The following is a 20,568-nucleotide window of genomic DNA, read 5'->3' on the forward strand; positions in this document are numbered from 1 at the left end:
GTGGCTTTTTTTACTATAAAACTTGCGGTTCCTGTTCAAAGCCCAGTGTGACCGGTCTGTCCTGGCCCGAGGAGCAGCATCTCTGTCTTTGTTTCTGCATCATCTGAAAGTTCTTTGTGCAGTTGGAGCTGATGGTATTTCCACATCGCTGTCCCAGGCCAGCAAACACTGCAGTAGCCAAACAGCTATTCCAGTGTTGCTCACTGGTGGGGTTTGGGTGGGTTTTGTTCTGGAAACTGGCTTTATGGGGTTTTTCACATGACCACAGAGAATTCTCTTTCCCTTGTTCACCTTCTATGTAACCAGCTGCTCCCAGAGGTACCTCAAGCAGGGATTTCATTTGCTTCCGTTGAGAAGTCAATCTGACTGCCATTGTGCCCTTTCCTTTCACCAGAAACAGTCACACCCAGAGCTCTGGTGTTGCCTGTGCTCAGTTACCGCTGATGGTTCTGACAAGGGATTTCCATGTACAGTTGACACCAGCTTGCAGGGACTCAAGGAAATGCCCCCAAGCCACCTGTCCAAGAGTGAGCTGCCATTTCTTTCTTGGTGCATGTCACTTAATTTGCTTGTAGGCACTTCTGTATTGTTTCTGAATCTTCTACATAGTTTTCAAATTAATAATGTCAGAGAGATGTTTGCATTTAAAAATGTTTATTAGTTATTGCTTTGAAGGTCATTAGCACATTACCAACAGGCAAGTTCCAGACAAGTTCACTGTTCAAAGAGCTGACTGCTGAGATGGCTCTGAAGGAGGGAGCAGTAATTAATAAAGGTCTTGAATTTCAACTCTTCAAGAGAGAAAGAAAGAACACAGTTACACTGCCTGCTGTTACTGGTAAGTGAAAACTCAAGATCATTTTAGGAAGAAAAATCTTTGTCACTAATTGCAAGCTTCTTGCTCTGACAGCTCTTCTGAGCCTGCCTTGAGGACAACAAAACAATTAATTCTTTGCTGCAATGATGCATTCAAGTTGGGCCTGAAAAACAAATGAGACAGCGAGACAAATTAGATTTCCTAACCTAAAAAATGAACCTTCAGTGCTGTGAAGGTCTAAATTTTCTGTTGGATGTTCACAGCAAGGAGCTGAGGGATGCTGTGCTGCTGCCAGGAGAGCCAGGCCAGGTTTGTTCCCCAGCAATTCCATTCCTACATGTTTTATAAATTAGTTTGTCGTTCCTGGCATGCACACTTGTTGCATTCTGAGGAGAACAGAGCTAGCCTTGGCTCTGTAGGATGAGAGACTCTGTTTAGAATGTGAAGCATTGAGGAGGAAATTAAATAAAAGCTGTTGAAACAGTGGTCTGAATTCTCAGATTTGAAGCTGGACTATGTGAGCTAAATTAAGTATTTGGCTCTTTAGCATTTGGAACATGAACTGATTCTGGGACAAGAGTAGCTGGGAACAGCAAATTTTGTGATTACTGAGAAAATTTGATGCCAGTTAGTGGATGGATGGGAGTAGCCACCACAATAACCCTCAGCAGTGGCACACACAGCTGGTCAAAAACAGGTTCTTCAAGGAAGAATCTGATACAGGGGCAACACACATCTGATCTAAGATTTTGTGTCCTAAGACATTCCAAGGCAGCCTGAAAATGTGAGTTTGAAAGTAGGATCTGCAGGAAAAGCAGCTTGCTCTAAGGGAAATGTTTTTAGCTGTAGCCAGAAACATTTGATGCTGTTCAGGAAGACATTCTTTCCTTACTCAAAAGATGTGGGGTTGTTTTTTTTCCTTTTAAAAACAAAGTACAGAGCAGAAGTTCTGTTCTCCCCAAAGCCACAAGCTCAAATAATTATCTGGTCCCTGCACAGTTGTTCTTGGGTAATATTTAATGTTAAATGGTGTGTTGTGTTACTAGGGCTTTAATGGTTTTAATGAGAATTTTACCACTAGTATTTGGAATTCTGGATTTTTACTGACCTTCAGCTGCTGGTTTGTCCGTTTGAGGAACAGAACCTCCTCACTGTGTTTCTTCTCTTCTATTTCTCGACGTTCTGTTTCTTGCCTTTCAATGGCCTCACATTTCGCTTTCTCTTCACTCACTTGTTTTTCCAGCTCCTCCTTTTCCTCTTCCAGCTCTGCAATCTTGGAAAAAGAGTACAGATGTCTCAAGTTTTGTTGGCAAACAGTCAATTTTCAGTTCACATGGCACTGATGCATTGAGAGGCTACCTAGAACAGAGGCTAGACAGAGTTAAAGGAATGAAGGAGGTTTTATTAAAAAGCTTTCAAAGAATACACCTTGGGCAGTACCAGAGCCTGGCCAAGGCTACACCCAAAATGCACCATGAGTCAAGAGTTTTCACACTTTTATAAGTATTGGTCCATTTCCATATTGGAGTTAATTGTCCAATTACAGTTTCAAGTTATGAAGTCCCATCCTCCCAGTTTGCTCTCCTCAATTTGCTGTTCATACTTTTTGGGCCTGAAGCTATAATGGTGTTCTCAAGAAAGGAAAAAGGATTGTTTTGGCTAACTGAACTGTGAGGAAAACTTGCTAACACTCTATATGAAGTTCAGAGTTATATACTAATGCAGTACAGAATCTGAAAAACACAAGAGCTAAAATTTAAGGCATCAGGACAAAGTGGTGTGTGGTGCAGACTTTAAAGCTGTGCAACAAGCTTCAGAAGTGCAGCTGAGCCTGAGGACAGTGGGCTGAGTATATTGATGGTCTTTGCTGCCATCCTGTGGAAACGGAGACAATGAATGTAAGGATATAAAATGTGCTATTGTCACGTGCAGAAAGCTCCATCACAGGGCCCCAAGGCATCACTCGTGTTGTCTCACTTTAATTTTCAGGGGAGACTTGAAAAAAGATACCAGGTTTCAGTAAAATAATTGTATTATATTAATTGGGATACTGGGACTAATGAAACTCTGCTTTTGCATTGTTTTCAACAGTAAAAGACAAAGAAATTCAGTATCATAGTTCATACATGGCAAGCAGAGACAGCAGACTATGTTTTTAATGTAATTATCTAGAATCCATTGTACAATGGGAAGCTTTAAAGATTTAAAGAGCAGAAATTCTCTAAACACTAGCAAAGAAGGATCTTCCCATAAAATAACCCAACCACAACAGAAACTTGACATAAGCACTGTAAGGCAAACAGGAAGGTGTCAAGGTGGAGGTTTGGAATTAGAACAGCAGACCAAAATTCCACTGTACAGACTATGGGAAATGAAACAACTTTCCCACAGTCTGCACAGTGCCTGCAGAGTGCCTTGGTGGAACCTGTCAAGGACATATTTTATGAAAAATGCTGAGAGGCCTCAGAAACAAAATGTAAACAATAATTATCTGCTGCTGTAGAATGCAACAGGTGGATCTGTGATTGGTCTCATGTGGTTGTCTTTAATTAATGGCCAATGAAAGTCCAGCTGTCTCAGACTCTCTGGTCAGTCACATGATTTTATTATCATTCCTTTCCTTCCTTTGCTAGCCTTCTGATTAAATCCTTTCTTCTATTCTTTTAGTATAGTTCTAATATATCATTTTCTTTTAATATATCATAAAATAATCAATCAGCCTTCTGAAACAGAGTCAAGATTCTCATCTCTTCCCTCGTCCTGGGACCCCTGCGAACACTACCACAGGAACCCAAGTAGTTTGGTAAGGAAATCTGCTTACACCCCGTGGCTTTTAGACCCTTTTGTGCGTGGACCCCTTTGTGTGTCTCTGTCCCTCTGGGAGCCTCTCAGGAACCCCTGGCCAGCCCTGGGTCGGCAGACACCAGGGAGACACTGTCTCGTGCCCCGAGGGTGCTGAGGGCAGCTAGGCTGGTCACCTTTGCAGCAGAAGAGACACTAGAGACATTGGTGGAAGATAAAAGGCCAACTCTGAGCAGGGGTTAGTTAATCCAAGGTTTTATCGGGAGCTCCTGGGAGCTCCCACACCTCCAGGGGCCTCCTGCTGAGGGCCCTGGGAGAGGTGCCAAGGTTACATTTAAAGGGAGGTGGAAACCTAAAGTAGATAACATTTTACTAACCAATAAGTGACCTTAAGGGATGGGTACTGTGGGATAGGCATTTAGGACAGTGTATGCTTGGGGGGCTGACCTCTAGCCTCTGGCTAATCACTTGACATCCTGGACCAAAGCTTCTAGATGGAGGGGATGGGATGCTGAGTGATTGACAGAGAGCCAGGGTGGGGATTTGGGGATGACCTCAGCAAGGGAGAGGGATTACACAGGTGAAGGAAAGGGGGGCACAATCTGGCATAAACCATTTGGGAAAAATAGGCATACAAAACCAAAACTCCTTCCAAGTATTACAGAGTATGAAACCACACTACAACAGAGGTGGCTCACCCTTTTCTCCAGGTGGGCCTTGCCCTGCTCGGCCTTGAGTGCCTTGCGCACACCGAAGGCCACGCTGCTCTCGTAGAGCGCCTGGTACGCTGACAGCGTCAGCTGCAGCTCGTCCCGCACGCGCAGCAGCAGCAGCCCCCGCTCCGCGCAGCTCACCGTGGTCTGCCGGATCAGTTCGTCTGCAAGGGAGCAGGGACAGAGCCTGCAGTGCCTCTGCAAGGGACACGGCTGCTCGTCTCGCCGGTGCGCTGATTTTTGAAGGTTTTCTAAGCCTTTTGATGGTTATGTTCCTGTGACAAAGTTTCTTGCACGATTTGTGTAAATGACTTATTGTTTTGCAGTTTTTATGGAGGAGGAGGAATTTTATGGGCTGTTGGTTTGTGCAGTGTCATTGGAGAGGTGACACTGTCACCCTCCAATCCACTGTCACTTTGGAAATCTATAAATGTTGGAGTCAGAAAAAGAAAGGTCCCTTTTTTACCTTGGAAAGAGCAGTGAGTCCATGTCATGTTGTTTCGTGTCCTATAGTGACAGCTCACCTGTGGCTGCAGCTCTCTGGCCACTGGGAGAAACACTGAACAGCTCTCTGGCCACTGAGAGAAACTGTGAACAGCTCTCTGGGCACTGAAACAGTGAACAGCTCTCTTGGGCACTGAGAGAAACTGTGAACAGCTCTCTGGGCACTGAAACAGTGAACAGCTCTCTCAGTGAACAGCTCTCTGGCCAGTGAGAGAAACAGTAAACAGTTCTCTGGCCAGTGAGAGAAACAGTGAAGAGCTCTCTGGCCAGTGAGAGAAACAGTAAACAGCTCTCTGGCCAGTGAGAGAAACAGTGAACAGTTCTCTGGCCAGTGAGAGAAACAGTGAACAGCTCTCTGGCCAGTGAGAGAAACAGTGAACAGCTCTCTGGCCAGTGAGAGAAACAGTGAACAGTTCTCTGGCCAGTGAGAGAAACAGTAAACAGTTCTCTGGCCAGTGAGAGAAACAGTGAAGAGCTCTCTGGCCAGTGAGAGAAACAGTAAACAGCTCTCTGGCCAGTGAGAGAAACAGTGAACAGTTCTCTGGCCAGTGAGAGAAACAGTGAACAGCTCTCTGGCCAGTGAGAGAAACAGTGAACAGCTCTCTGGCCAGTGAGAGAAACAGTGAACAGCTCTCTGGCCAGTGAGAGAAACAGTGAACAGTTCTCTGGCCAGTGAGAGAAACAGTAAACAGCTCTCTAGTCTCTGAGAGGAACATGAACAGCTCTCTCAGTGAACAGCTCTCTGGGCACTGGGAGGAACAGACAGCTTTCCCAGATATCATTCTGAGAAAATCATAAAAAAGAATGAGAAACAGTTCTTATCTTAATTTGCTGCACCTGGTGTTGGGAACATGTGGAATGGGTTATGGAGATGTGTTTAGCAAAGGGTGGTTTCTTAATTAGCCAATGGTGATGGTGTTTAAAGTAAAGGACCAGTTAGGTTTACGTGTAGGGAACTAGGATATAAAAAAACAATGAATTTCTTAATAAAGTAAATTATCAGTCTTCTGTAAAATGTAGGTAGTCTATGTCACTATTTACCCAGGTGAGGACCTGTTGAGCTGACACTCACCCACTCACTGTGCCACACAGCCAGGGACACAGAATCACACATGGAATCACAGAATCACTGGGTTGGAAGAGATCTTCCAGCCCCAACACCTCACTGAGTGCCACGTCCAATCTCTTTTTAAACACACCCAGGGATGGTGACTCCACCACACCCCCAGACAGACCATTCCAGTACTTTATCACCCTTACCATAAAAAACTTTTTCCTAATATCCAACCTATATTTCCCTTGGTGCAGCTTAAGACTTCTAATAGTAATTGTCCCTATTACATGGTGGTGTAAAAGAGGGTTCTGGAGGGGTAAATGTGGTCCTGAAGGGTCAGTGGGGGCCTGAGATGTAAATGGGGTCCTGGAAGAGTAAAGAGGGTTGTCAGAGAATAAATGGGGTCCTGGAAGTGATGCTTTAAGCTTTAGCTTTTCTACAGAAGGGTAAACAGGGTTCTGAGGGAATAGAAAGGGTTCTGGAAAGGTAAATGCAGGCCTTTGGGGTAAATGGACCCATATCTAGGACATGACATGTCCTAGAAACAGTAATAATTGATTTGTTTTGTTACATTGCAGCCATAGCATTGAGCACAGCAGGTAAAAGCAGAGTGGTTGTGCAACCCTCCAGATAATGCCAGCTATAAGTAACTTTAAATAAACTTGGGTGAAGTGCAGCTAAGAGATAACTACGAGGATTTAAAGCTGTTTTTTTACGTGCAGGCAACCCCTCACCTTTGGGAGCCCACACTGTAGTGTGTAACGCACACAGAGCTATAAGTAACTTTAAATAAACTTAGTTGAAGTGAAACTTAGAGGATAACTACGAGGATTTAAAGCTGTTTTTCACGTGCAGGCAACCCCTCACCTTTGTGAGCCCAGCACCGTGTCATTAGAGTGTGTAACACACACACGGCTGTAAGTTACTTTAAATAAACTTAGTTGAAGTGCAGCTAAAGGATAACTACGAGGACTCAAGGCTGTTTTTCAGGTGCAGGCATGCCCTGCCAGGCTGTCCCGCGTGTCGGGCACTGACCGAAGCACTGCGTGTAGAGCTCCCTGCGCACGGGGCACAGCCCTGTCTCCCGCGCCTGCCGCTGCTGCAGCTGCCGGTCCAGCTGTTCCTGCAGCTGCACGACGTCGCGGCGGGTGCTGGGCGCGGTGGACACCTCCTGCACCCACAGCTTCTGCGCCTCCTCCCACTCCCTGCCAGACAAGCACCGGCCGTTACCGGAGGCACCGGGGACCCCCGGGCACCGCCGGCCCCGGCCCGGCCCCGCTCACCGCGGCGGCAGGATGGCGTTCAGGAGCTCCTGCGGCTGTTGCGTGGCGGAGAAGCCGGCGGGGGTGCGCTGGGCCTGCGGGAACACCAGAGGACAGCGCCGTAGGAGCGGGCGGGGCACCGCGGCACGCTCGGCCGCCGGCCCGCTCAGCCCCGGTGGGACGCGGTGCCCCCCTGCGTGCCCCCTGGGCGCTCACCGCCGCGGAGGACCTGTCTGCTCGGCGGGACACCAGCACGGGCGGGCAGTACCGCAGCAGCGATTCCGGCGGCGCCGCCATGGCGGCCGCGGCCCTGTCACCATGGCGACCGCGACGCGCAGCAACGCCCGGGCGGAAGCGCTGACGGGCGGAAGTGCTGGCGGGCCGGAAGTGGCGGCACTTCCGTCGGGACGGGCGCCATGGAGGCTGCGGCGGAGGAGCGGCGGAGAGAACGGCGGCGGCGGCGGGAGGTGGCGGTGAAGGCCGAGCGGCGGAGCCCCCGGCGCAGTCCGTCGCCGCCGAGCGAGGAGCGGCGGGGCCCGGCAGGGCCGCGCGCGGGCAGCAGGTAGGGAGGCCCAGCCGGTCGGCGCCACCACGCTCGGCTCGGCCCCGACGTTCAATCCCTCCCGTTGTTTCCCAGGTCGCCCCGGCGGAGGAGCAGGTCCGGGCGGAGGAGCCGCTCCCCGCGAGGCAGGAGGAGCCGCAGCCACAGCCCGCACTACGGTGCTGTGAGGGTGAAGCAGGTGAGTGCGGCTGTCGGTGCAGCGGACGCGGATCCCGGGGACTCGGCCGTGGCGGGCACTGAAGGTGCCTCTTCATTTGTCATTTCTGACTGGGCCCTGCATGGTGCCACATGAGGAGAGAAGGGATCTGGGCGAGTCAGGAGCTCCCGCTGCCCAGTTCAGGCTGTGCCACCCGTGCCAGGAACTCCTGTGGGAGCCCTGCGGGTGCCACAGCACAGGCGTCCCTGGGAGGTGCGTCCTTTCCCCAGAGCAGGCTACGCTGCCTTTTTCAAAAGGCCGAGGAAGATGTGCTGCTGTTTGACTCTGGTTGTCCTTCCAGGAGCGGGAGGATCACTGTCGCAGGGGGAACGAGGAGAGGAAGCAGAGGCACCCAGCAGAGCAGGAGCAGCGGCGGGACCGGGACAGGAGCGGGGACAGGGACAGGCACAAGGAGCACTCCGACAGGAAGAAGAACCCCGGTGACCGACCGGGAGCTCGCAGCCATGAGCGGGACGCACAGAACCTGCGGGAGCAGCAGGCAGAGAGGGAGCTGCACAACGAGAGGAGGCGAGAGCACCGGCAGGGCGAGCCCAACGCAGAACCCTGGCAGTCAGAGAGCAAATCCAAAGAAAAACCCGCCGCCAACAAGGAGAAGCCGAGCTTCGAGCTGTCGGGGGCGCTGCTGGAGGACAGCAACACCTTCCGGGGCGTGGTGATCAAGTACAGCGAGCCGCCCGAGGCGCGCATCCCCAAGACGCGCTGGCGCCTGTACCCGTTCAAGAACGACGAGTTCCTGCCCGTGATGTACATCCACCGGCAGAGCGCCTACCTGCTGGGCCGGCACCGCCGCATCGCCGACATCCCCATCGACCACCCCTCCTGCTCCAAGCAGCACGCCGTCTTCCAGTACCGGTGAGGCTCGGTGGTGGGAGGAGCTTGGAAGGAATTTAAGATGAGATTTTTGAATTGGTTTTGATAATGCAGTGTGGTTTTTGGGTTTTTTATATAGGTAAGTGAGTTTAGTTCATGTTTATACAGTATAGGTTAAAAAGTTCCAAGTTATACTTAGTTATAAGCTGTCTTCCAGTACCGGTGAGACTCAGCACTGGGTGGGGTTTGGAAGGAATTTAAGGTTTTTAATTGGTTTTGATAATGCAGTTGTTCTTTGGTTTTTTTACATAGGTAAGAAAAGTGAGTTTAGTTCATATTTCTAAGTATAAGTTAAAAATTTACAAAACTCTTAGTTATAAGCTGTTCTCAAATAGCAGTGAGAGCTTGGGGAGTGGGAGGATTTTAGAATGAATTTAAGATGATTTTTGAATTGGTTTTGATAATGCAGGTTTTTTTTTTTTTTTTTCCTACATAAGTAAGAAAAGTGAGTTTAGTTCGTGTTTGTAAGTATAGGTTAAAAAGTTACAAGGCTCTTAGTTATAAGCTATCTTCCAGTACCGATGAGAGCTCAGGCAGCTTCGGGACTGGGAGGGGTTTGGAAGGAATTTAAGATGATTTTTGAATTGGTTTTGATAATACAGGGTTTTTTTTCTATATAAGTAAGAAAAGTGAGTTTAGTTCATGTTTTTGCAGTATAGGTGAAAAAGTTACAAGGCTCTTAGTTATAAGCTATCTTCCAGTACCGATGAGAGCTCAGGGACTGGCAGGAGTTTGGAAGGAATTTAAAATTGGTTTTGTATCGGTTTTGATAATGCAGGTTTGTGGGTTTTTTCTACATAAGTAAGAAAAGTGAGTTTAGTTGATGGTTTTACAGTATAGGTTAAAAAGTTTAAAGGCACTTAGTTATAAGGATTTTTAAAGATTTATTAATTAATAAAACCCATCCCCATCGACCACCCCTCCTGCTCCAAGCAGCACACTGTCTTCCAGTTCTGGTGAGACTTGGGACTGGGAGGGGTTTGGAAGGCATTTAAGAGTTTTTAAGTGGTTTTGGTAATGCAGTTTTTTGGGGTTTTTTTACATAAGTAAGAAAAGTGAGTTTAGTTCATATTTTGACAGTTTAGGTTAAAAAGTTACAACACTCAGTTATAAGCCATCTTCTACACCAGTGGAACCCCACCTCCCCACAGAGCACAATTTCTGCCTCTGCTGCTTTAGGAGCACGTTTGCAGTCTGTCTGGTGGCTCAGCAGTGGTTTTTGTTGCAGGCTGGTGGAGTACACCCGAGCTGACGGCACCGTGGGCCGCAGGGTGAGGCCCTACATCATCGACCTGGGCTCGGGGAACGGCACCTTCCTCAACAACCAGCGCATCGAGCCCCAGCGCTACTATGAACTGAAGGAGAAGGACGTGCTCAAGTTTGGCTTCAGCAGCAGGGAGTACGTCCTGCTCCACGAGTCCTCAGACAAATCTGAGGCCAACACCAAGGACGATGATGAGGATGAGGAGAAGGAGGAAGAGTCTGACAGTTAACGGATGAGGAAGAAGCTGGGGAGAGGCAGAGGAGGGAAACTCCTTACGGTTGAACGGGACTGGGATGTGAACATGGAGCATTGCAGCACTGATGCCTCTTGTTGCCTTAAAGTCCTTTCTCTGTTGCTGGTCTGTTCTCATAGTTTGTTTTGGGGGGCTTTGCTCGTTATTAGTGTTTGATAGTTTTGCATATCAGGAAATACAGCTTTATTTTTATTTGATTTTTCTCCCAAGAAGCCGAAGAGCACCTGGATGTGAAAATTCTGGTGCTGGAAACTCTCCACAGATGTTGCCAGACTCTTCCAGCAAACCATGTCAAACACAGACAGCATCTGGAAAATTATTTTTATGACTTGTTTTGTTATAGCCCTTTGAAAATGCTACAGACTGAAAACTTAGAGAGTACCTGATGCACGTCCTGTTCCGTAGTTTGCCAAATTCCTCTGCCTGTTGAGAGTTCTGACAGGAGAATTTACCTGGATCACTGCTAAAATGGCAGAAATGTGGCAAAGATCCTCATGTATTTGTATGTTTTTAGTATTTAATTTGTCTCATGGTGACTGAGGGACAGGCATTTCACTGGAATTCCGCCTGGAAATCACAAGGGAATGTGAAACAGAAGTTAAACAGTTCCTGGAATTTCAGGTGATGAGACTGTGACCCAAGTTTCCTGTTCCCACACACGATGCTGAAACTGTCCTGGATGTGGAGTGTCTGGGTTGTAAGCTAGAGCCCTTATTTCTGACCCCACCCCAGGGTTAGTTTGTGTCAGACAGAAACACCTTTGATAGGGTGACATGTTATAAGTTTTGCACTATTTAAGTTCTCTTTTTATAAAAACTTACCCAAGTCCTTTGTTTAACAGTGAAGAAGTCAGTGTTTAGGGAGAGAAGCACCAGTCCCACTCACTGGGAGTTGCAGAGTTTTTGGTGTCTCTCCAGTGTTGCTTTATGTTCAATGTGTGTGTCCCACACTTCACTGACTCACCTGGGTGTTTGTGGTCTCACCTAATTGTCCCTGCTGTGTACAGACTGTACACAAAGGTGCTTGTTGTACACATGGATAGTGTAAATATGGGGCATTGCTGTGGGGTTTCAGATGGGTAGGATGGGGTTTGAGCAGGAGGAGCTCCTTTATATCTACTCCAAGGGTTTTTAAATAAACAATTTGTAAATTTAGCCTTGATTGCTTTCAGTTGTAATATTTTTCTAGTGTCCTTTTTTCTTTTTTCCTCAGAAGACTTGAAGTTTCAGTACTTGTTTCTGTAGTAAAGAAACCAAATAATTCAAAACTGCACAATTTGTATCCTGGAGTGGCTGTGAGCACAGGAGGTTTGTATTGCACCCCTTTCTCACCCCAGGGTGGCTCATTCTGTGTCCCCTGACAGGGTTCTCACAGAACTGGGAAGTGACAGAATTGCTGTACTGCAAAAGGGCAAAGTGGGCCCCCAGTGTCACTGCAGAGGATCGGAGTGACACAGTTCAACAGGATCATAGAAAGGTTTGGGTTGGAGGTCTCAGGAAAATTAATCCACAAACACCAGAGGTTTGTGTCCGAAAAGGAGAGAGAGGAACTTGATTCCAATAAAGGGAGGGGCCACGGAGCATTTCCCATGGGGTCTCAAGTTGATAGAGGATGCAGCTTCCTTTATATCCTAATTTCCTGGCTGCATTTCTCTTCTCTCTTTCCCCACTGACTGAGGTACTTGAGAGGTACAAACTTCTCAAAACACCTAATAGAGACCCCTTCTTAATGTACACCCCCCCCTTTTTCTTTTCCTTGTGCCAATCAGTGGAATTCCTATGGAATTTGTGGTTCTTCCCATTGTTTCATCTCTCAGTATCCAATTTTATTTATCAGCAGACCTACAGTTTGTAAAGACAAACCTTTCATTCCATTTATCAATTAGTGGAATCCTTCCCATTGCTTTTATCTCTCAGTGCTGGTTTTATCTACCTACGGTTTTTTTGTAAAGACAAACCCCTCCTTCCTTTCAGAGTGACCCTAAAGACCACAGACTCGGGGGATATCTGAATTTTTAGCAGTATTTTTAGCGGCAGAACCACCGAACGCTCCAAGCCCCGCGGCTGCCCCGGTGTCGCTGTCACCGAGCCCGGGTCCCGCCGCCCCCGCCCCTCCCGCCCCGCCAGCGCCCCTGGCGGGCGCCGCCGGCATCGCCCCGCCCCGCCCCGCCCGCGCAGGCCGCGCCGCCATGGCCGCGCTGCACGCCAAGGCCGGCGGGCCTCCGCAGATCCCGGACACCCGCCGGGAGCTCGCCGAGCTGGTGAAACGCAAGCAGGAGCTAGCGGTGAGCACCGGGGAGGGGCTCGGTGCGGTGCGGGTGGCGGCGGAGCGGCTGGGGGAGCGGCGGGGCCGGAGCGGCGCGGCCGGGCCTGCTCCATGCGTGGCGGTGTTCCCGGCAGGAGACGCTGGCAAACCTGGAACGGCAGATCTACGCCTTCGAGGGCAGCTACCTGGAGGACACGCAGATGTACGGCAACATCATCCGCGGCTGGGATCGCTATCTCACCAACCAGAAGTGAGTGAGGGGCGGAGGAGGCGCTGCCCGCCCGCCCCCCCCCCCCCGCCAGCCCGGCCCCGCCATCGCCCCTGTCTCTGTTTCAGGAACTCCAACAGCAAAAACGACCGCAGGAACCGCAAGTTCAAGGAGGCCGAGAGGCTCTTCAGCAAGTCCTCGGTCACCTCAGCAGCGGTGAGTGCTGGGATGAGCCCTGACCATATGCCCATACCTCTCCTCATTCCTGTCCCCATCCCTTTCCTTGTCCCCATTCCTGTTCCTGTTTTATTCCCATCCCATCACTTTCCTTGTCCCCATTCCTGTTCCTGTTTTATCCCCATCCCATCCCATCCCATCCCATCCCATCCCATCCCATCCCATCCCATCCCATCCCATCCCTGTCCCTTGGTTCCTCAGTCCTGCTGTGATCACCTGCAGAATGAGTTCCCCATTTGAGATCCTGTACCTGCCCTGACTCCCTGCCCTAAGCATCCCCATCCCACCCTGCAGCCTCTTCCAGAGCCCCTTTCCGAATGTTTGGGGGTGGGAGGGTGCCAGTCACTGCTGTACCCTGGCTTTGTCTCTGCCCCTGGTGCCTGGTGCCACGTGGGGCCACAGGCACTGTGTCTGTGTGACCTGGGCTCTGTGCTTTGAGCCCTGGGAAGTGAATCCCTGCTTGGCTTGACATCCTGTTTGCTTTTGCAGGCTGTCAGTGCGCTAGCTGGAGTGCAGGACCAGCTCATTGAGAAGCGTAAGTCCCTTTGTCATTTCTCTCTGAATTTGGGAAGAATTACACTCTCCCCACCGTTCAGCCCTGCCTCAGCCTGGGGTCTGCCTCCCCTTCCCAGCCCCTGTGTCTGCTGCCCTCAGGCTCCTCCTGACTTTCCGAGTTCCTTCCAGGCTCAGAGGGCTTTGGTGTGTGTGAAAGGGATTGAAATTGGTTTGGTGCTCTGAGGAGGAAGAGGCTGGATGAGCTGAAGCCCTGCATCACTGTAGATGTGTCAGTCACAGGAGACCTGGGGAGGGACTGCTCACCTCCAGGACACTGAGAAACCTTTTTGTGACCAGCACCAAGTAGGATGTGGTTACTCAGTGCTGGAGAGCAGCTTCCTGTCCATCCTACAGAGCTGTTTCCCATGCTCTGTGATTCACCTGCTGCTGCAGGGCTCAGGTGCCTCTGCTGCTGTTCTGGGGTTGTTTCTCCCCCTCAGGGCTGTGCCAGGAGCTCACCCTGGTGCTCACCTGGCTTTGTCCTGCTCTAGGGGAGCCAGGCAGTGGCACAGAGAGTGACACTTCCCCAGACTTCCACAACCAGGAAAATGAGCCCAACCAGGAGGATGCTGAAGAGCTGGATGGCTCCGTGCAGGGTGTGAAGCCCCAGAAAGCTGCTTCCTCCACTTCCTCTGGGAGCCACCACAGCAGCCACAAAAAGAGAAAGAACAAAAACAGACACAGGTCAGTGGGACCAGCAGCCTACTCACCACACCTGGACAGTTGGCTGGGGCTGGATTGAATTTATTGCCTGAAGGGAACACATTGGAATAACCAACAGGCAGCTGGGGTCAGTTCTTTGGGTGGTTTTCCTGGTTTTGGAAGAGGAAAGGAGAGTGCTGAGGAAGTTAAACAAGCAGCACAGGGTGCTCACTCCAGCTGTGGCACTTCTGGGCAGCTTCTCCAGCTCTCCCATCTCTCCAGGATAAAGCTTATTCCTTCCAGCAGGTCCTGACCTCCTGAGCTTGCTGCTTGGTTTCTGCCGAGCCCAGGAGGACAGGAATGTTAGTGCCTGCTTTGAGGGAGGGTGGAAAGCAAATGGGAATGTTTTTGAGGGTTTGGATGCTCCCTGTGTCTGGATTTCCACTCCAGCCCCTTCCAGCTCTCACATCCCAACCGAGTGTCAGTGCTGGCATAGAGGAGTTGCTGTGTCACCTTCACCTGAGAGTGTTTGTTATTAAACTGACCTGAAATTCACTTGGAACAGATTCCTTGCACTCTTTTCTGGTTGGATTTACCTGTCCAGCTCTGCCCCTAAGGCTTAATGAGGGCAATGAGCTGGTCCCTGTGCCCTCAGTCCAGGCTCTGGCAGTAACAGTGCCTGTGAGTCAGGCCCTGAGGGAGGAAAACCCTGGAGAGGAGACACTGCAGAGCTGTCTGGAAGAATTGCTGAAGCTGGGGCCTAAGGATTTCATAGAAGTAATGGAGCTTTTAAAACCAGAGAGTTTTAAAAGTTCTCTCTGTGCTGGCTTTGAGCAGTTGGCTCTGCCTAGGGACAGACTCTCCTCTTTAAGGGACCTGCCATACAATTAGAGAAAGGGTTTAAAAGGGGGCTGGGGGCAGTTGGGTTGGGGACATGAGGTAGGTACAATGCTTGAAAAATGCTTAACTCCTTTTTTGCCTTCATTAAGTGTTGAGTCATTAGCATGTCTTTAATTCTTAGGTCAGAATTTCCTTCCTACAGCAGCCTGAATTGGGCAGATATCTGAAAGGACTGGATGTCCCTTTGGTTCCCCATGAGCTGGGAATCCAAAGAAGTTCAAATCTCTTTTTTTGCCTGTAGATATTTGGAAGAAGTTCAGGAATAACACAAGAAACTACATCCGTGAACAAGTCCAGAGAAACAACCTGTAAAACTGAAGTACAGCTTAAGAAAACTGCCATTTCAAACAAATTATAAAATATTCTCCCTGGACAAACCATGGCCAGCAACATGGTGGGGTGCAGGGCAGGTGCTGGAACTGACAGAAATCTCTTTGCTCTGGTCCATGGCCTGGACTTTAGGGACTGGAGCTGGGGGGAAGCTGCCCCCCAACAGGTTGTGTGGCTCTGGGTTCCTTCACATCCCCCCTGTGCAGCTTTGGCTGGACAGAGGAGCCCTGCCCTGCTCACCTGTGGCAGCTTCTGTGTTCCCAGGCCCCTTCAGACACTCCAAGGGGCTCAGCGAGGCAGGAACTGACTGTTTGTAATGCTTAGCAGGGCCAGATAGAGAATTAAAAACGACAAAAAGATCATTAAATTTGTCTGTAATAAAAGCTCTGTTAAAATTGTGATTGCTGTTACTGAGTATCCCCTAAATTTTGGCAGACAAGTCCAAAGAATTCTCGAGTATGTCTAGGCTAAAAACACCCCAGCAACAACGGGCAGCAAAGGCATTCCAGGCCCTGCTGGTGCTCCAGCCAGACCTGTGGGTCTGTCCCCTGAGGGGTCTGGCATGACAAAGAGAAAAATAAAAAGAAATGTTGGCTTTTCTCTTTATTCAGAAGCTCTTCCTCTTGCCAGCACGACTCTGGGGAAGGGGAGGTGCTGGGGAAGGGCCCTGCAGGAGCCTGGCCTCGCTGCCTTCCCCTTTGGGGACCTTTGGCTCCAGGTGCACACAGGGCCTCAGGTGTGGCTGCAGAGGCTGTGCTGTCCCTCTGCTCCCTGCCACCCCACAGCAAGGCCAGCGTGGAGATTTTCTGTGTGCTCAGCTGGGTTTGAAAGAGCCCAGTGCTGTTTGCTCTTAGCAGTGCAGTCCTGGACTGGGATTCCATGATCAATCCTGCCAGCTGTGGGCACAGTTGTGTCTGGAGGCCACCTGTATGGGGGGTGGGACAGTCACCAACCTGCTCAGCTCTGGCCCAACGTCCCTGGGCCACCAGTGCTGGGGACAGCAATGTTGGGGTGTGGGGGGAACAGCCCAGTGCAGGGTTGGGCACCAAGTTCTGTGTCACCTCTGCCTGAACCAGCTTTGCCTTGCCCTGGCAGCCCAGCCCCCTCCCCAGCTTCCTGACCCCTCCCTTTGGTTTTCCAAGCCCTTGGGTTCCTGTCCTGCCCCTGGGTCTGGCAGCTGCCCCTCCTCCAGCTCCTAAAATCCCCTGTGTGACCCAAACCCACCTCTGCTAACACCTCTTGTTCCCAGAAATCCAGTGGGGAGGGGGACTCTGGATTGCCAAGCCAGAGTGCTTTTTGTGTCCAGTGCTGGTTAAGATATCTGAAGAACTTGATGGTGTTTGAACACTGGCTTTATTATTTATTTCATTTTATTTTTTAGCAGTCTCGCTAGGGTGGCTAATCAATTAATTGATTTAATTCATTAGTATATTAATTTCTATTGCTTTCTTCCTTTCAAATGCTGCCCCTCAGCCCGTCTGGCATGTTTGATTATGACTTTGAGTAAGTTTGACTTGAATTAGTACTTGTGCTGTGTTGTTAGTGTGTAGACACCGATGTGCCTTTTGAGACCTCGCTAACCCCTAGTTTATCTGTTTAATTGTAGGTATGTATATTAGGTTAGGCTGGGAAGTTTTTTTTAAAAACAGAAAAGCGTGATGGAGGTAACATTTTATTTAATAACTTCAGCAAATTATAAATTAACTTCACTCTTCTTTACCTTTCTGTTTCATATTTGAATAGATAAAACCTTTTAACTTTAAAACTTAGTTTAAAAACTGATTCTTTTGGCTTTGCTGCTTAAGGAGATAAGTATAGACTTGGATATTTCCTTTTGGAAAAATGTACTTAACTCAGTAATTTTGGCTCATATAATCCCTGTCATCCTAACTCCTCTGTCTATCCAAGTAAATAACTCTCAGGCTATGTCTGGCTAATTACCTGTGGCATAGCTACACCTCTGGCAGATTAAATTAACATAAAGCATGCCTAGTTCCCCTTGTTCGCTGCCTAAGTGCCCTGTGATTGATTGTGCCCCTTGATTAACTCTGTCTGGGAGTGGATGGAATCTGCTTTTTGGCAAATAATAACTCGGCTCTCCTGTGCTGCTCTCATGCCCAGTAACCCTGGGAACAGCCCCTGGCTCAGCCAGTTGGGAGTGGATGGATTAACCATAGTCTGTCTAGCTGTGCCCTGTGCAGTAACTCTGGTGTTGGGTCAGGTATTGACATGGACGTTTCTCTTGTCTTTCCAACCACAGGATTGATCTCAAGTTAAACAAAAAGCCAAGAGCCGTAAGTATCCGTGCTCTGTCTGTGTTTTCATTGCTCACTGGAAGGGCTAGCTGACTCACAAGCTTTAAAACCCTCCTGCTGCTGCTGCTGCTGCTGTCATTTGAGTTCTTATTGTCATGGTTGAGGAGTCGCAGTGTGAGATCAGCATTGTCCCCTGGCTGTGACAGTAGCTGAGCCCAGGTGGGCTGTTCTGAGCCCAGGTCACAGATAACTCCTGTGTGCTTCTCATGGAAAAAGCTGCTTTGCATCCTGTTATCTTGTCATGATCTGGAGCATCAAAAGCATCTGGTTTGAGTTGATACTCAAGGTTGGAAGGGTCCTGCTTTTCAGTGTTTAGCTACAAGAAAAAGATCTGTTTTGCCTGCAGCTAGTGGTGTGTGAGATGAGAGAGGACTGAGACCCCCCAGCTCCAAGAGCAGAATCGGAGGTGGGAAGGTGTTAATGTGCATGTGCTGTCCTTTCTCTGCAGGACTACTAGAGCCATCAGTGCTGATGCTCCTGGGATTTAGGTCTGTGACTCCCCACTGAGAAGCCCTGAAGCAGGATGGCAGCTGCAGTGACTCTCTCTAAGGGACTTGGATGGGGGGAGGAAACCCTGGACCATGTACTTTGCATCATTTTTAAATCACCTGAGTTGCAGGAAGACGAAGGTGGTGTAGTAGTGGTAGTAGTTCTGAATTCCTGACTGTTCTGTGCTTCCACCTTGGTTGGGAACTTGCTGAAAAGGCTGATACTGCTGCCCCCTGTCACCTGCAGACCCACAGAGAGGCATTTCCTTTTCCACTGGAACTGGGGTAGGACTCAGTGTGTCCCATCCACGTTGCGAGGCTTAAATTACTTTTGTTGCTGATATTTAGCTTTGCAGGTTTGGTTTTTTTTGGTTTTGTTTTATTTTGTTGGTTTTGTTGTGCCTTTTTTAAAGCTGAAGTGTATAGCTACAAGTTGACTTTGGGTTTCTTTGTTTAGTCAGTGTAGTGGAAGGTTCTTCATTTTGTGGAGCAGCTTTGATTCTTACTCAAGAAGAGAAGAAGGCAGTTTAACCCTTTTCTCTCTCATTTTAAACACCATCTCTCAATATTCCTCAGTGCATTAGGTGCAGGAAGGGCCAGAGCTCAGAGCCAACTCTTCACTGTCGCTGACTTTGGGTGGGTTCTCTTTTTAATACAAACCTCTGTCATTTGTACATAAACAATAAAAGTTCCATGTTTGTCTCTTCTCATGGTTTATTCAGTCCAAACTTTGACTCCTGCTGCTTTTTAGTGTCCCCCTGCTTTATGGAGACTTGCTGGGATTCTTCCCCTTTGGCACTGGAGCTGTTCCTTGTCTCGTGGCCCTGGGAGGTTCTCTGGGTGCTTTCTGTCCTCGGGGTAGGTGTTTCTGAGTTCTGCAAGGAGTGCCAGGCTCTGATCTCCAGCTGTGTTTGGCTGATGCTGCTGCAAATCATGACTGGAATGTCCATGGTTCTGCTGGTGAGGGAATATTGCTTGCAGATCAGGGATGAGGCAGCTGGATTGTCCCTGGAGAGGGACAGGAGTCACGGCTGGGTGCTTCTCGCAGCAGCCACGTCAGAATCTTGCTGCTGCTGTTGAACTGAGCTGTGTGAAATTGCTTTATCAATGCTGGGATGTGGGACAGGGGCCATGGGACAGGGCTGTCACTGAGTCCCCAGAGTGTGCACAGCCCGTGGAACAGCCGAGGGTTCGGGTGTTCTGCTGCACCTCTGCTCCCCTGGGGTTTGGGGTCTTCCTCAGCTCTCTCCAAGCACTGGGACTGCGAGGGAGCAGAATTCTGCTCTAGGCTGGGTGTGATCTGGGGATCAAGGCAGCTCTGTATTTGTTCCTGGAGGGAGCTGGCTTATCCTGCAGGGAGCTGTCTCTGCTCAGGGACTTACGGCTGCTCGTCCACGGGCGGGGGGGGGAGTCAGGATAGAGCAGCTTAAAGGCCAAGCTGCAAAGCTGGCCTACTTCTGTGTTTTAAGCTACAGTTTAAGTACAGGGGGGTGGAAGATCTAGGAAACAGCATAAACTACAAGGCCTTGCTCCTCTGTAGTTCTGGAAAAAAGTATTCTCAGCTGATGGTTTTGGTTCCCTGGCCTTGGTATATAAACAGTTCTGCTGCTGCTGCTGCTCCAAGCAGGGATGGCTGGAGCACCTGGATTTCAGAGGCTGAAGTCTCTGCTGCACCTCTGCCCTCGAGGAAAGCTGCCAGGCTTTTTTGGGTGGAACATTTTGGAGAAGCAGCAAAGGGCTGCTGTAGCTCGGAGCCTGTGTGCAGGCAGGTTGTGTGGCAGGGACAGCTCTACATTCCCTGTGACACATTGGGATGCTGCAGGGACAACACAAAGTGCAGCCATTCCTGCCTCTGGCTGTAATTGTCACCAAAGGAGGGGACAGCCTGTTCTGCAGCCTGAGGGGGGCACATTGATGGGGCAGAAAGAGAAATGGCACACACCTGATTCAGTCAAAGGATCAGCAGTTCCCCACTGGGTCCTGACTCCAGCAGTTGTGCCTGAAACTTCCATTTGACTTCTGAACACTTCCTAAAGAGCCTGAGTGACTAAAGACCCCCAGGATGGCCAGTGCCCGGGCACAGGAGTCAGAGGGAGCTGCACAGACTTTACCTGAAAGCTAATTAAAGCTAAAAGTAGTGGCTAGAAATATATCCCGAGTCCTTTGCTTGTGAGAGATGAATCCTGAGCAAAGGAAAGCGCAGAAGAGCAGCCCTTGTCCTTATGGACCCCAAAGGTGGAGCATTAGGGAAACGCTAATCCCCGCACAGCCTCGTCACCAAGAGGATTAGGCAGGAGTTCATCTGGCTGC

General features: G+C 49.5%; 3 protein-coding genes across 8 annotated transcripts; 2 read left to right on the forward strand and 1 right to left on the reverse strand.

Annotated features, from left to right (window-relative positions):
- Positions 1–9: 9 nt before the first annotated feature.
- DNALI1 (dynein axonemal light intermediate chain 1) lies at positions 10–7,517 on the reverse strand. 2 transcript variants are annotated; one of them, XM_030230720.2, is made up of 6 exons: positions 7,369–7,517; positions 7,174–7,247; positions 6,926–7,095; positions 4,318–4,496; positions 1,926–2,090; positions 10–980 (listed from the first exon to the last, which is right to left on the reverse strand). In XM_030230720.2, the coding sequence occupies exons 1-6, from the start codon at positions 7,447–7,449 to the stop codon at positions 945–947; spliced, it is 705 nt and encodes a 234-aa protein (XP_030086580.1). In that variant the 5' UTR covers positions 7,450–7,517; the 3' UTR covers positions 10–944. The 2 variants fall into 2 exon arrangements, with proteins under 2 accessions (XP_030086580.1, XP_050839385.1); XM_050983428.1 differs by having other exon boundaries at positions 7,174–7,241; positions 7,291–7,503.
- A 19-nt stretch (positions 7,518–7,536) lies between these two features.
- SNIP1 (Smad nuclear interacting protein 1) lies at positions 7,537–11,472 on the forward strand. The gene is made up of 4 exons (XM_030233659.2): positions 7,537–7,714; positions 7,790–7,892; positions 8,212–8,783; positions 10,030–11,472. The coding sequence occupies exons 1-4, from the start codon at positions 7,569–7,571 to the stop codon at positions 10,292–10,294; spliced, it is 1,086 nt and encodes a 361-aa protein (XP_030089519.2). The 5' UTR covers positions 7,537–7,568; the 3' UTR covers positions 10,295–11,472.
- A 1,010-nt stretch (positions 11,473–12,482) lies between these two features.
- On the forward strand, positions 12,483–18,965 carry MEAF6 (MYST/Esa1 associated factor 6). Of its 5 annotated transcripts, none has more exons than XM_030232646.2 (8): positions 12,483–12,602; positions 12,718–12,833; positions 12,920–13,007; positions 13,518–13,563; positions 14,075–14,267; positions 16,929–16,958; positions 17,716–17,749; positions 18,219–18,965. In XM_030232646.2, the coding sequence occupies exons 1-8, from the start codon at positions 12,507–12,509 to the stop codon at positions 18,225–18,227; spliced, it is 612 nt and encodes a 203-aa protein (XP_030088506.1). In that variant the 5' UTR covers positions 12,483–12,506; the 3' UTR covers positions 18,228–18,965. The 5 variants fall into 5 exon arrangements, 4 of the variants coding, with proteins under 4 accessions (XP_030088506.1, XP_030088507.1, XP_030088508.1 ...); XR_003945252.2 differs by lacking the exon at positions 16,929–16,958 and adding an exon at positions 17,062–17,119 and having other exon boundaries at positions 12,486–12,602; XM_030232647.2 differs by lacking the exon at positions 16,929–16,958 and having other exon boundaries at positions 12,486–12,602.
- The last annotated feature ends 1,603 nt before the right edge of the window (positions 18,966–20,568 follow it).

The sequence above is a fragment of the Serinus canaria genome, chromosome 23 (assembly GCF_022539315.1).
Source record: "Serinus canaria isolate serCan28SL12 chromosome 23, serCan2020, whole genome shotgun sequence".
NCBI lineage: Eukaryota > Metazoa > Chordata > Aves > Passeriformes > Fringillidae > Serinus > Serinus canaria.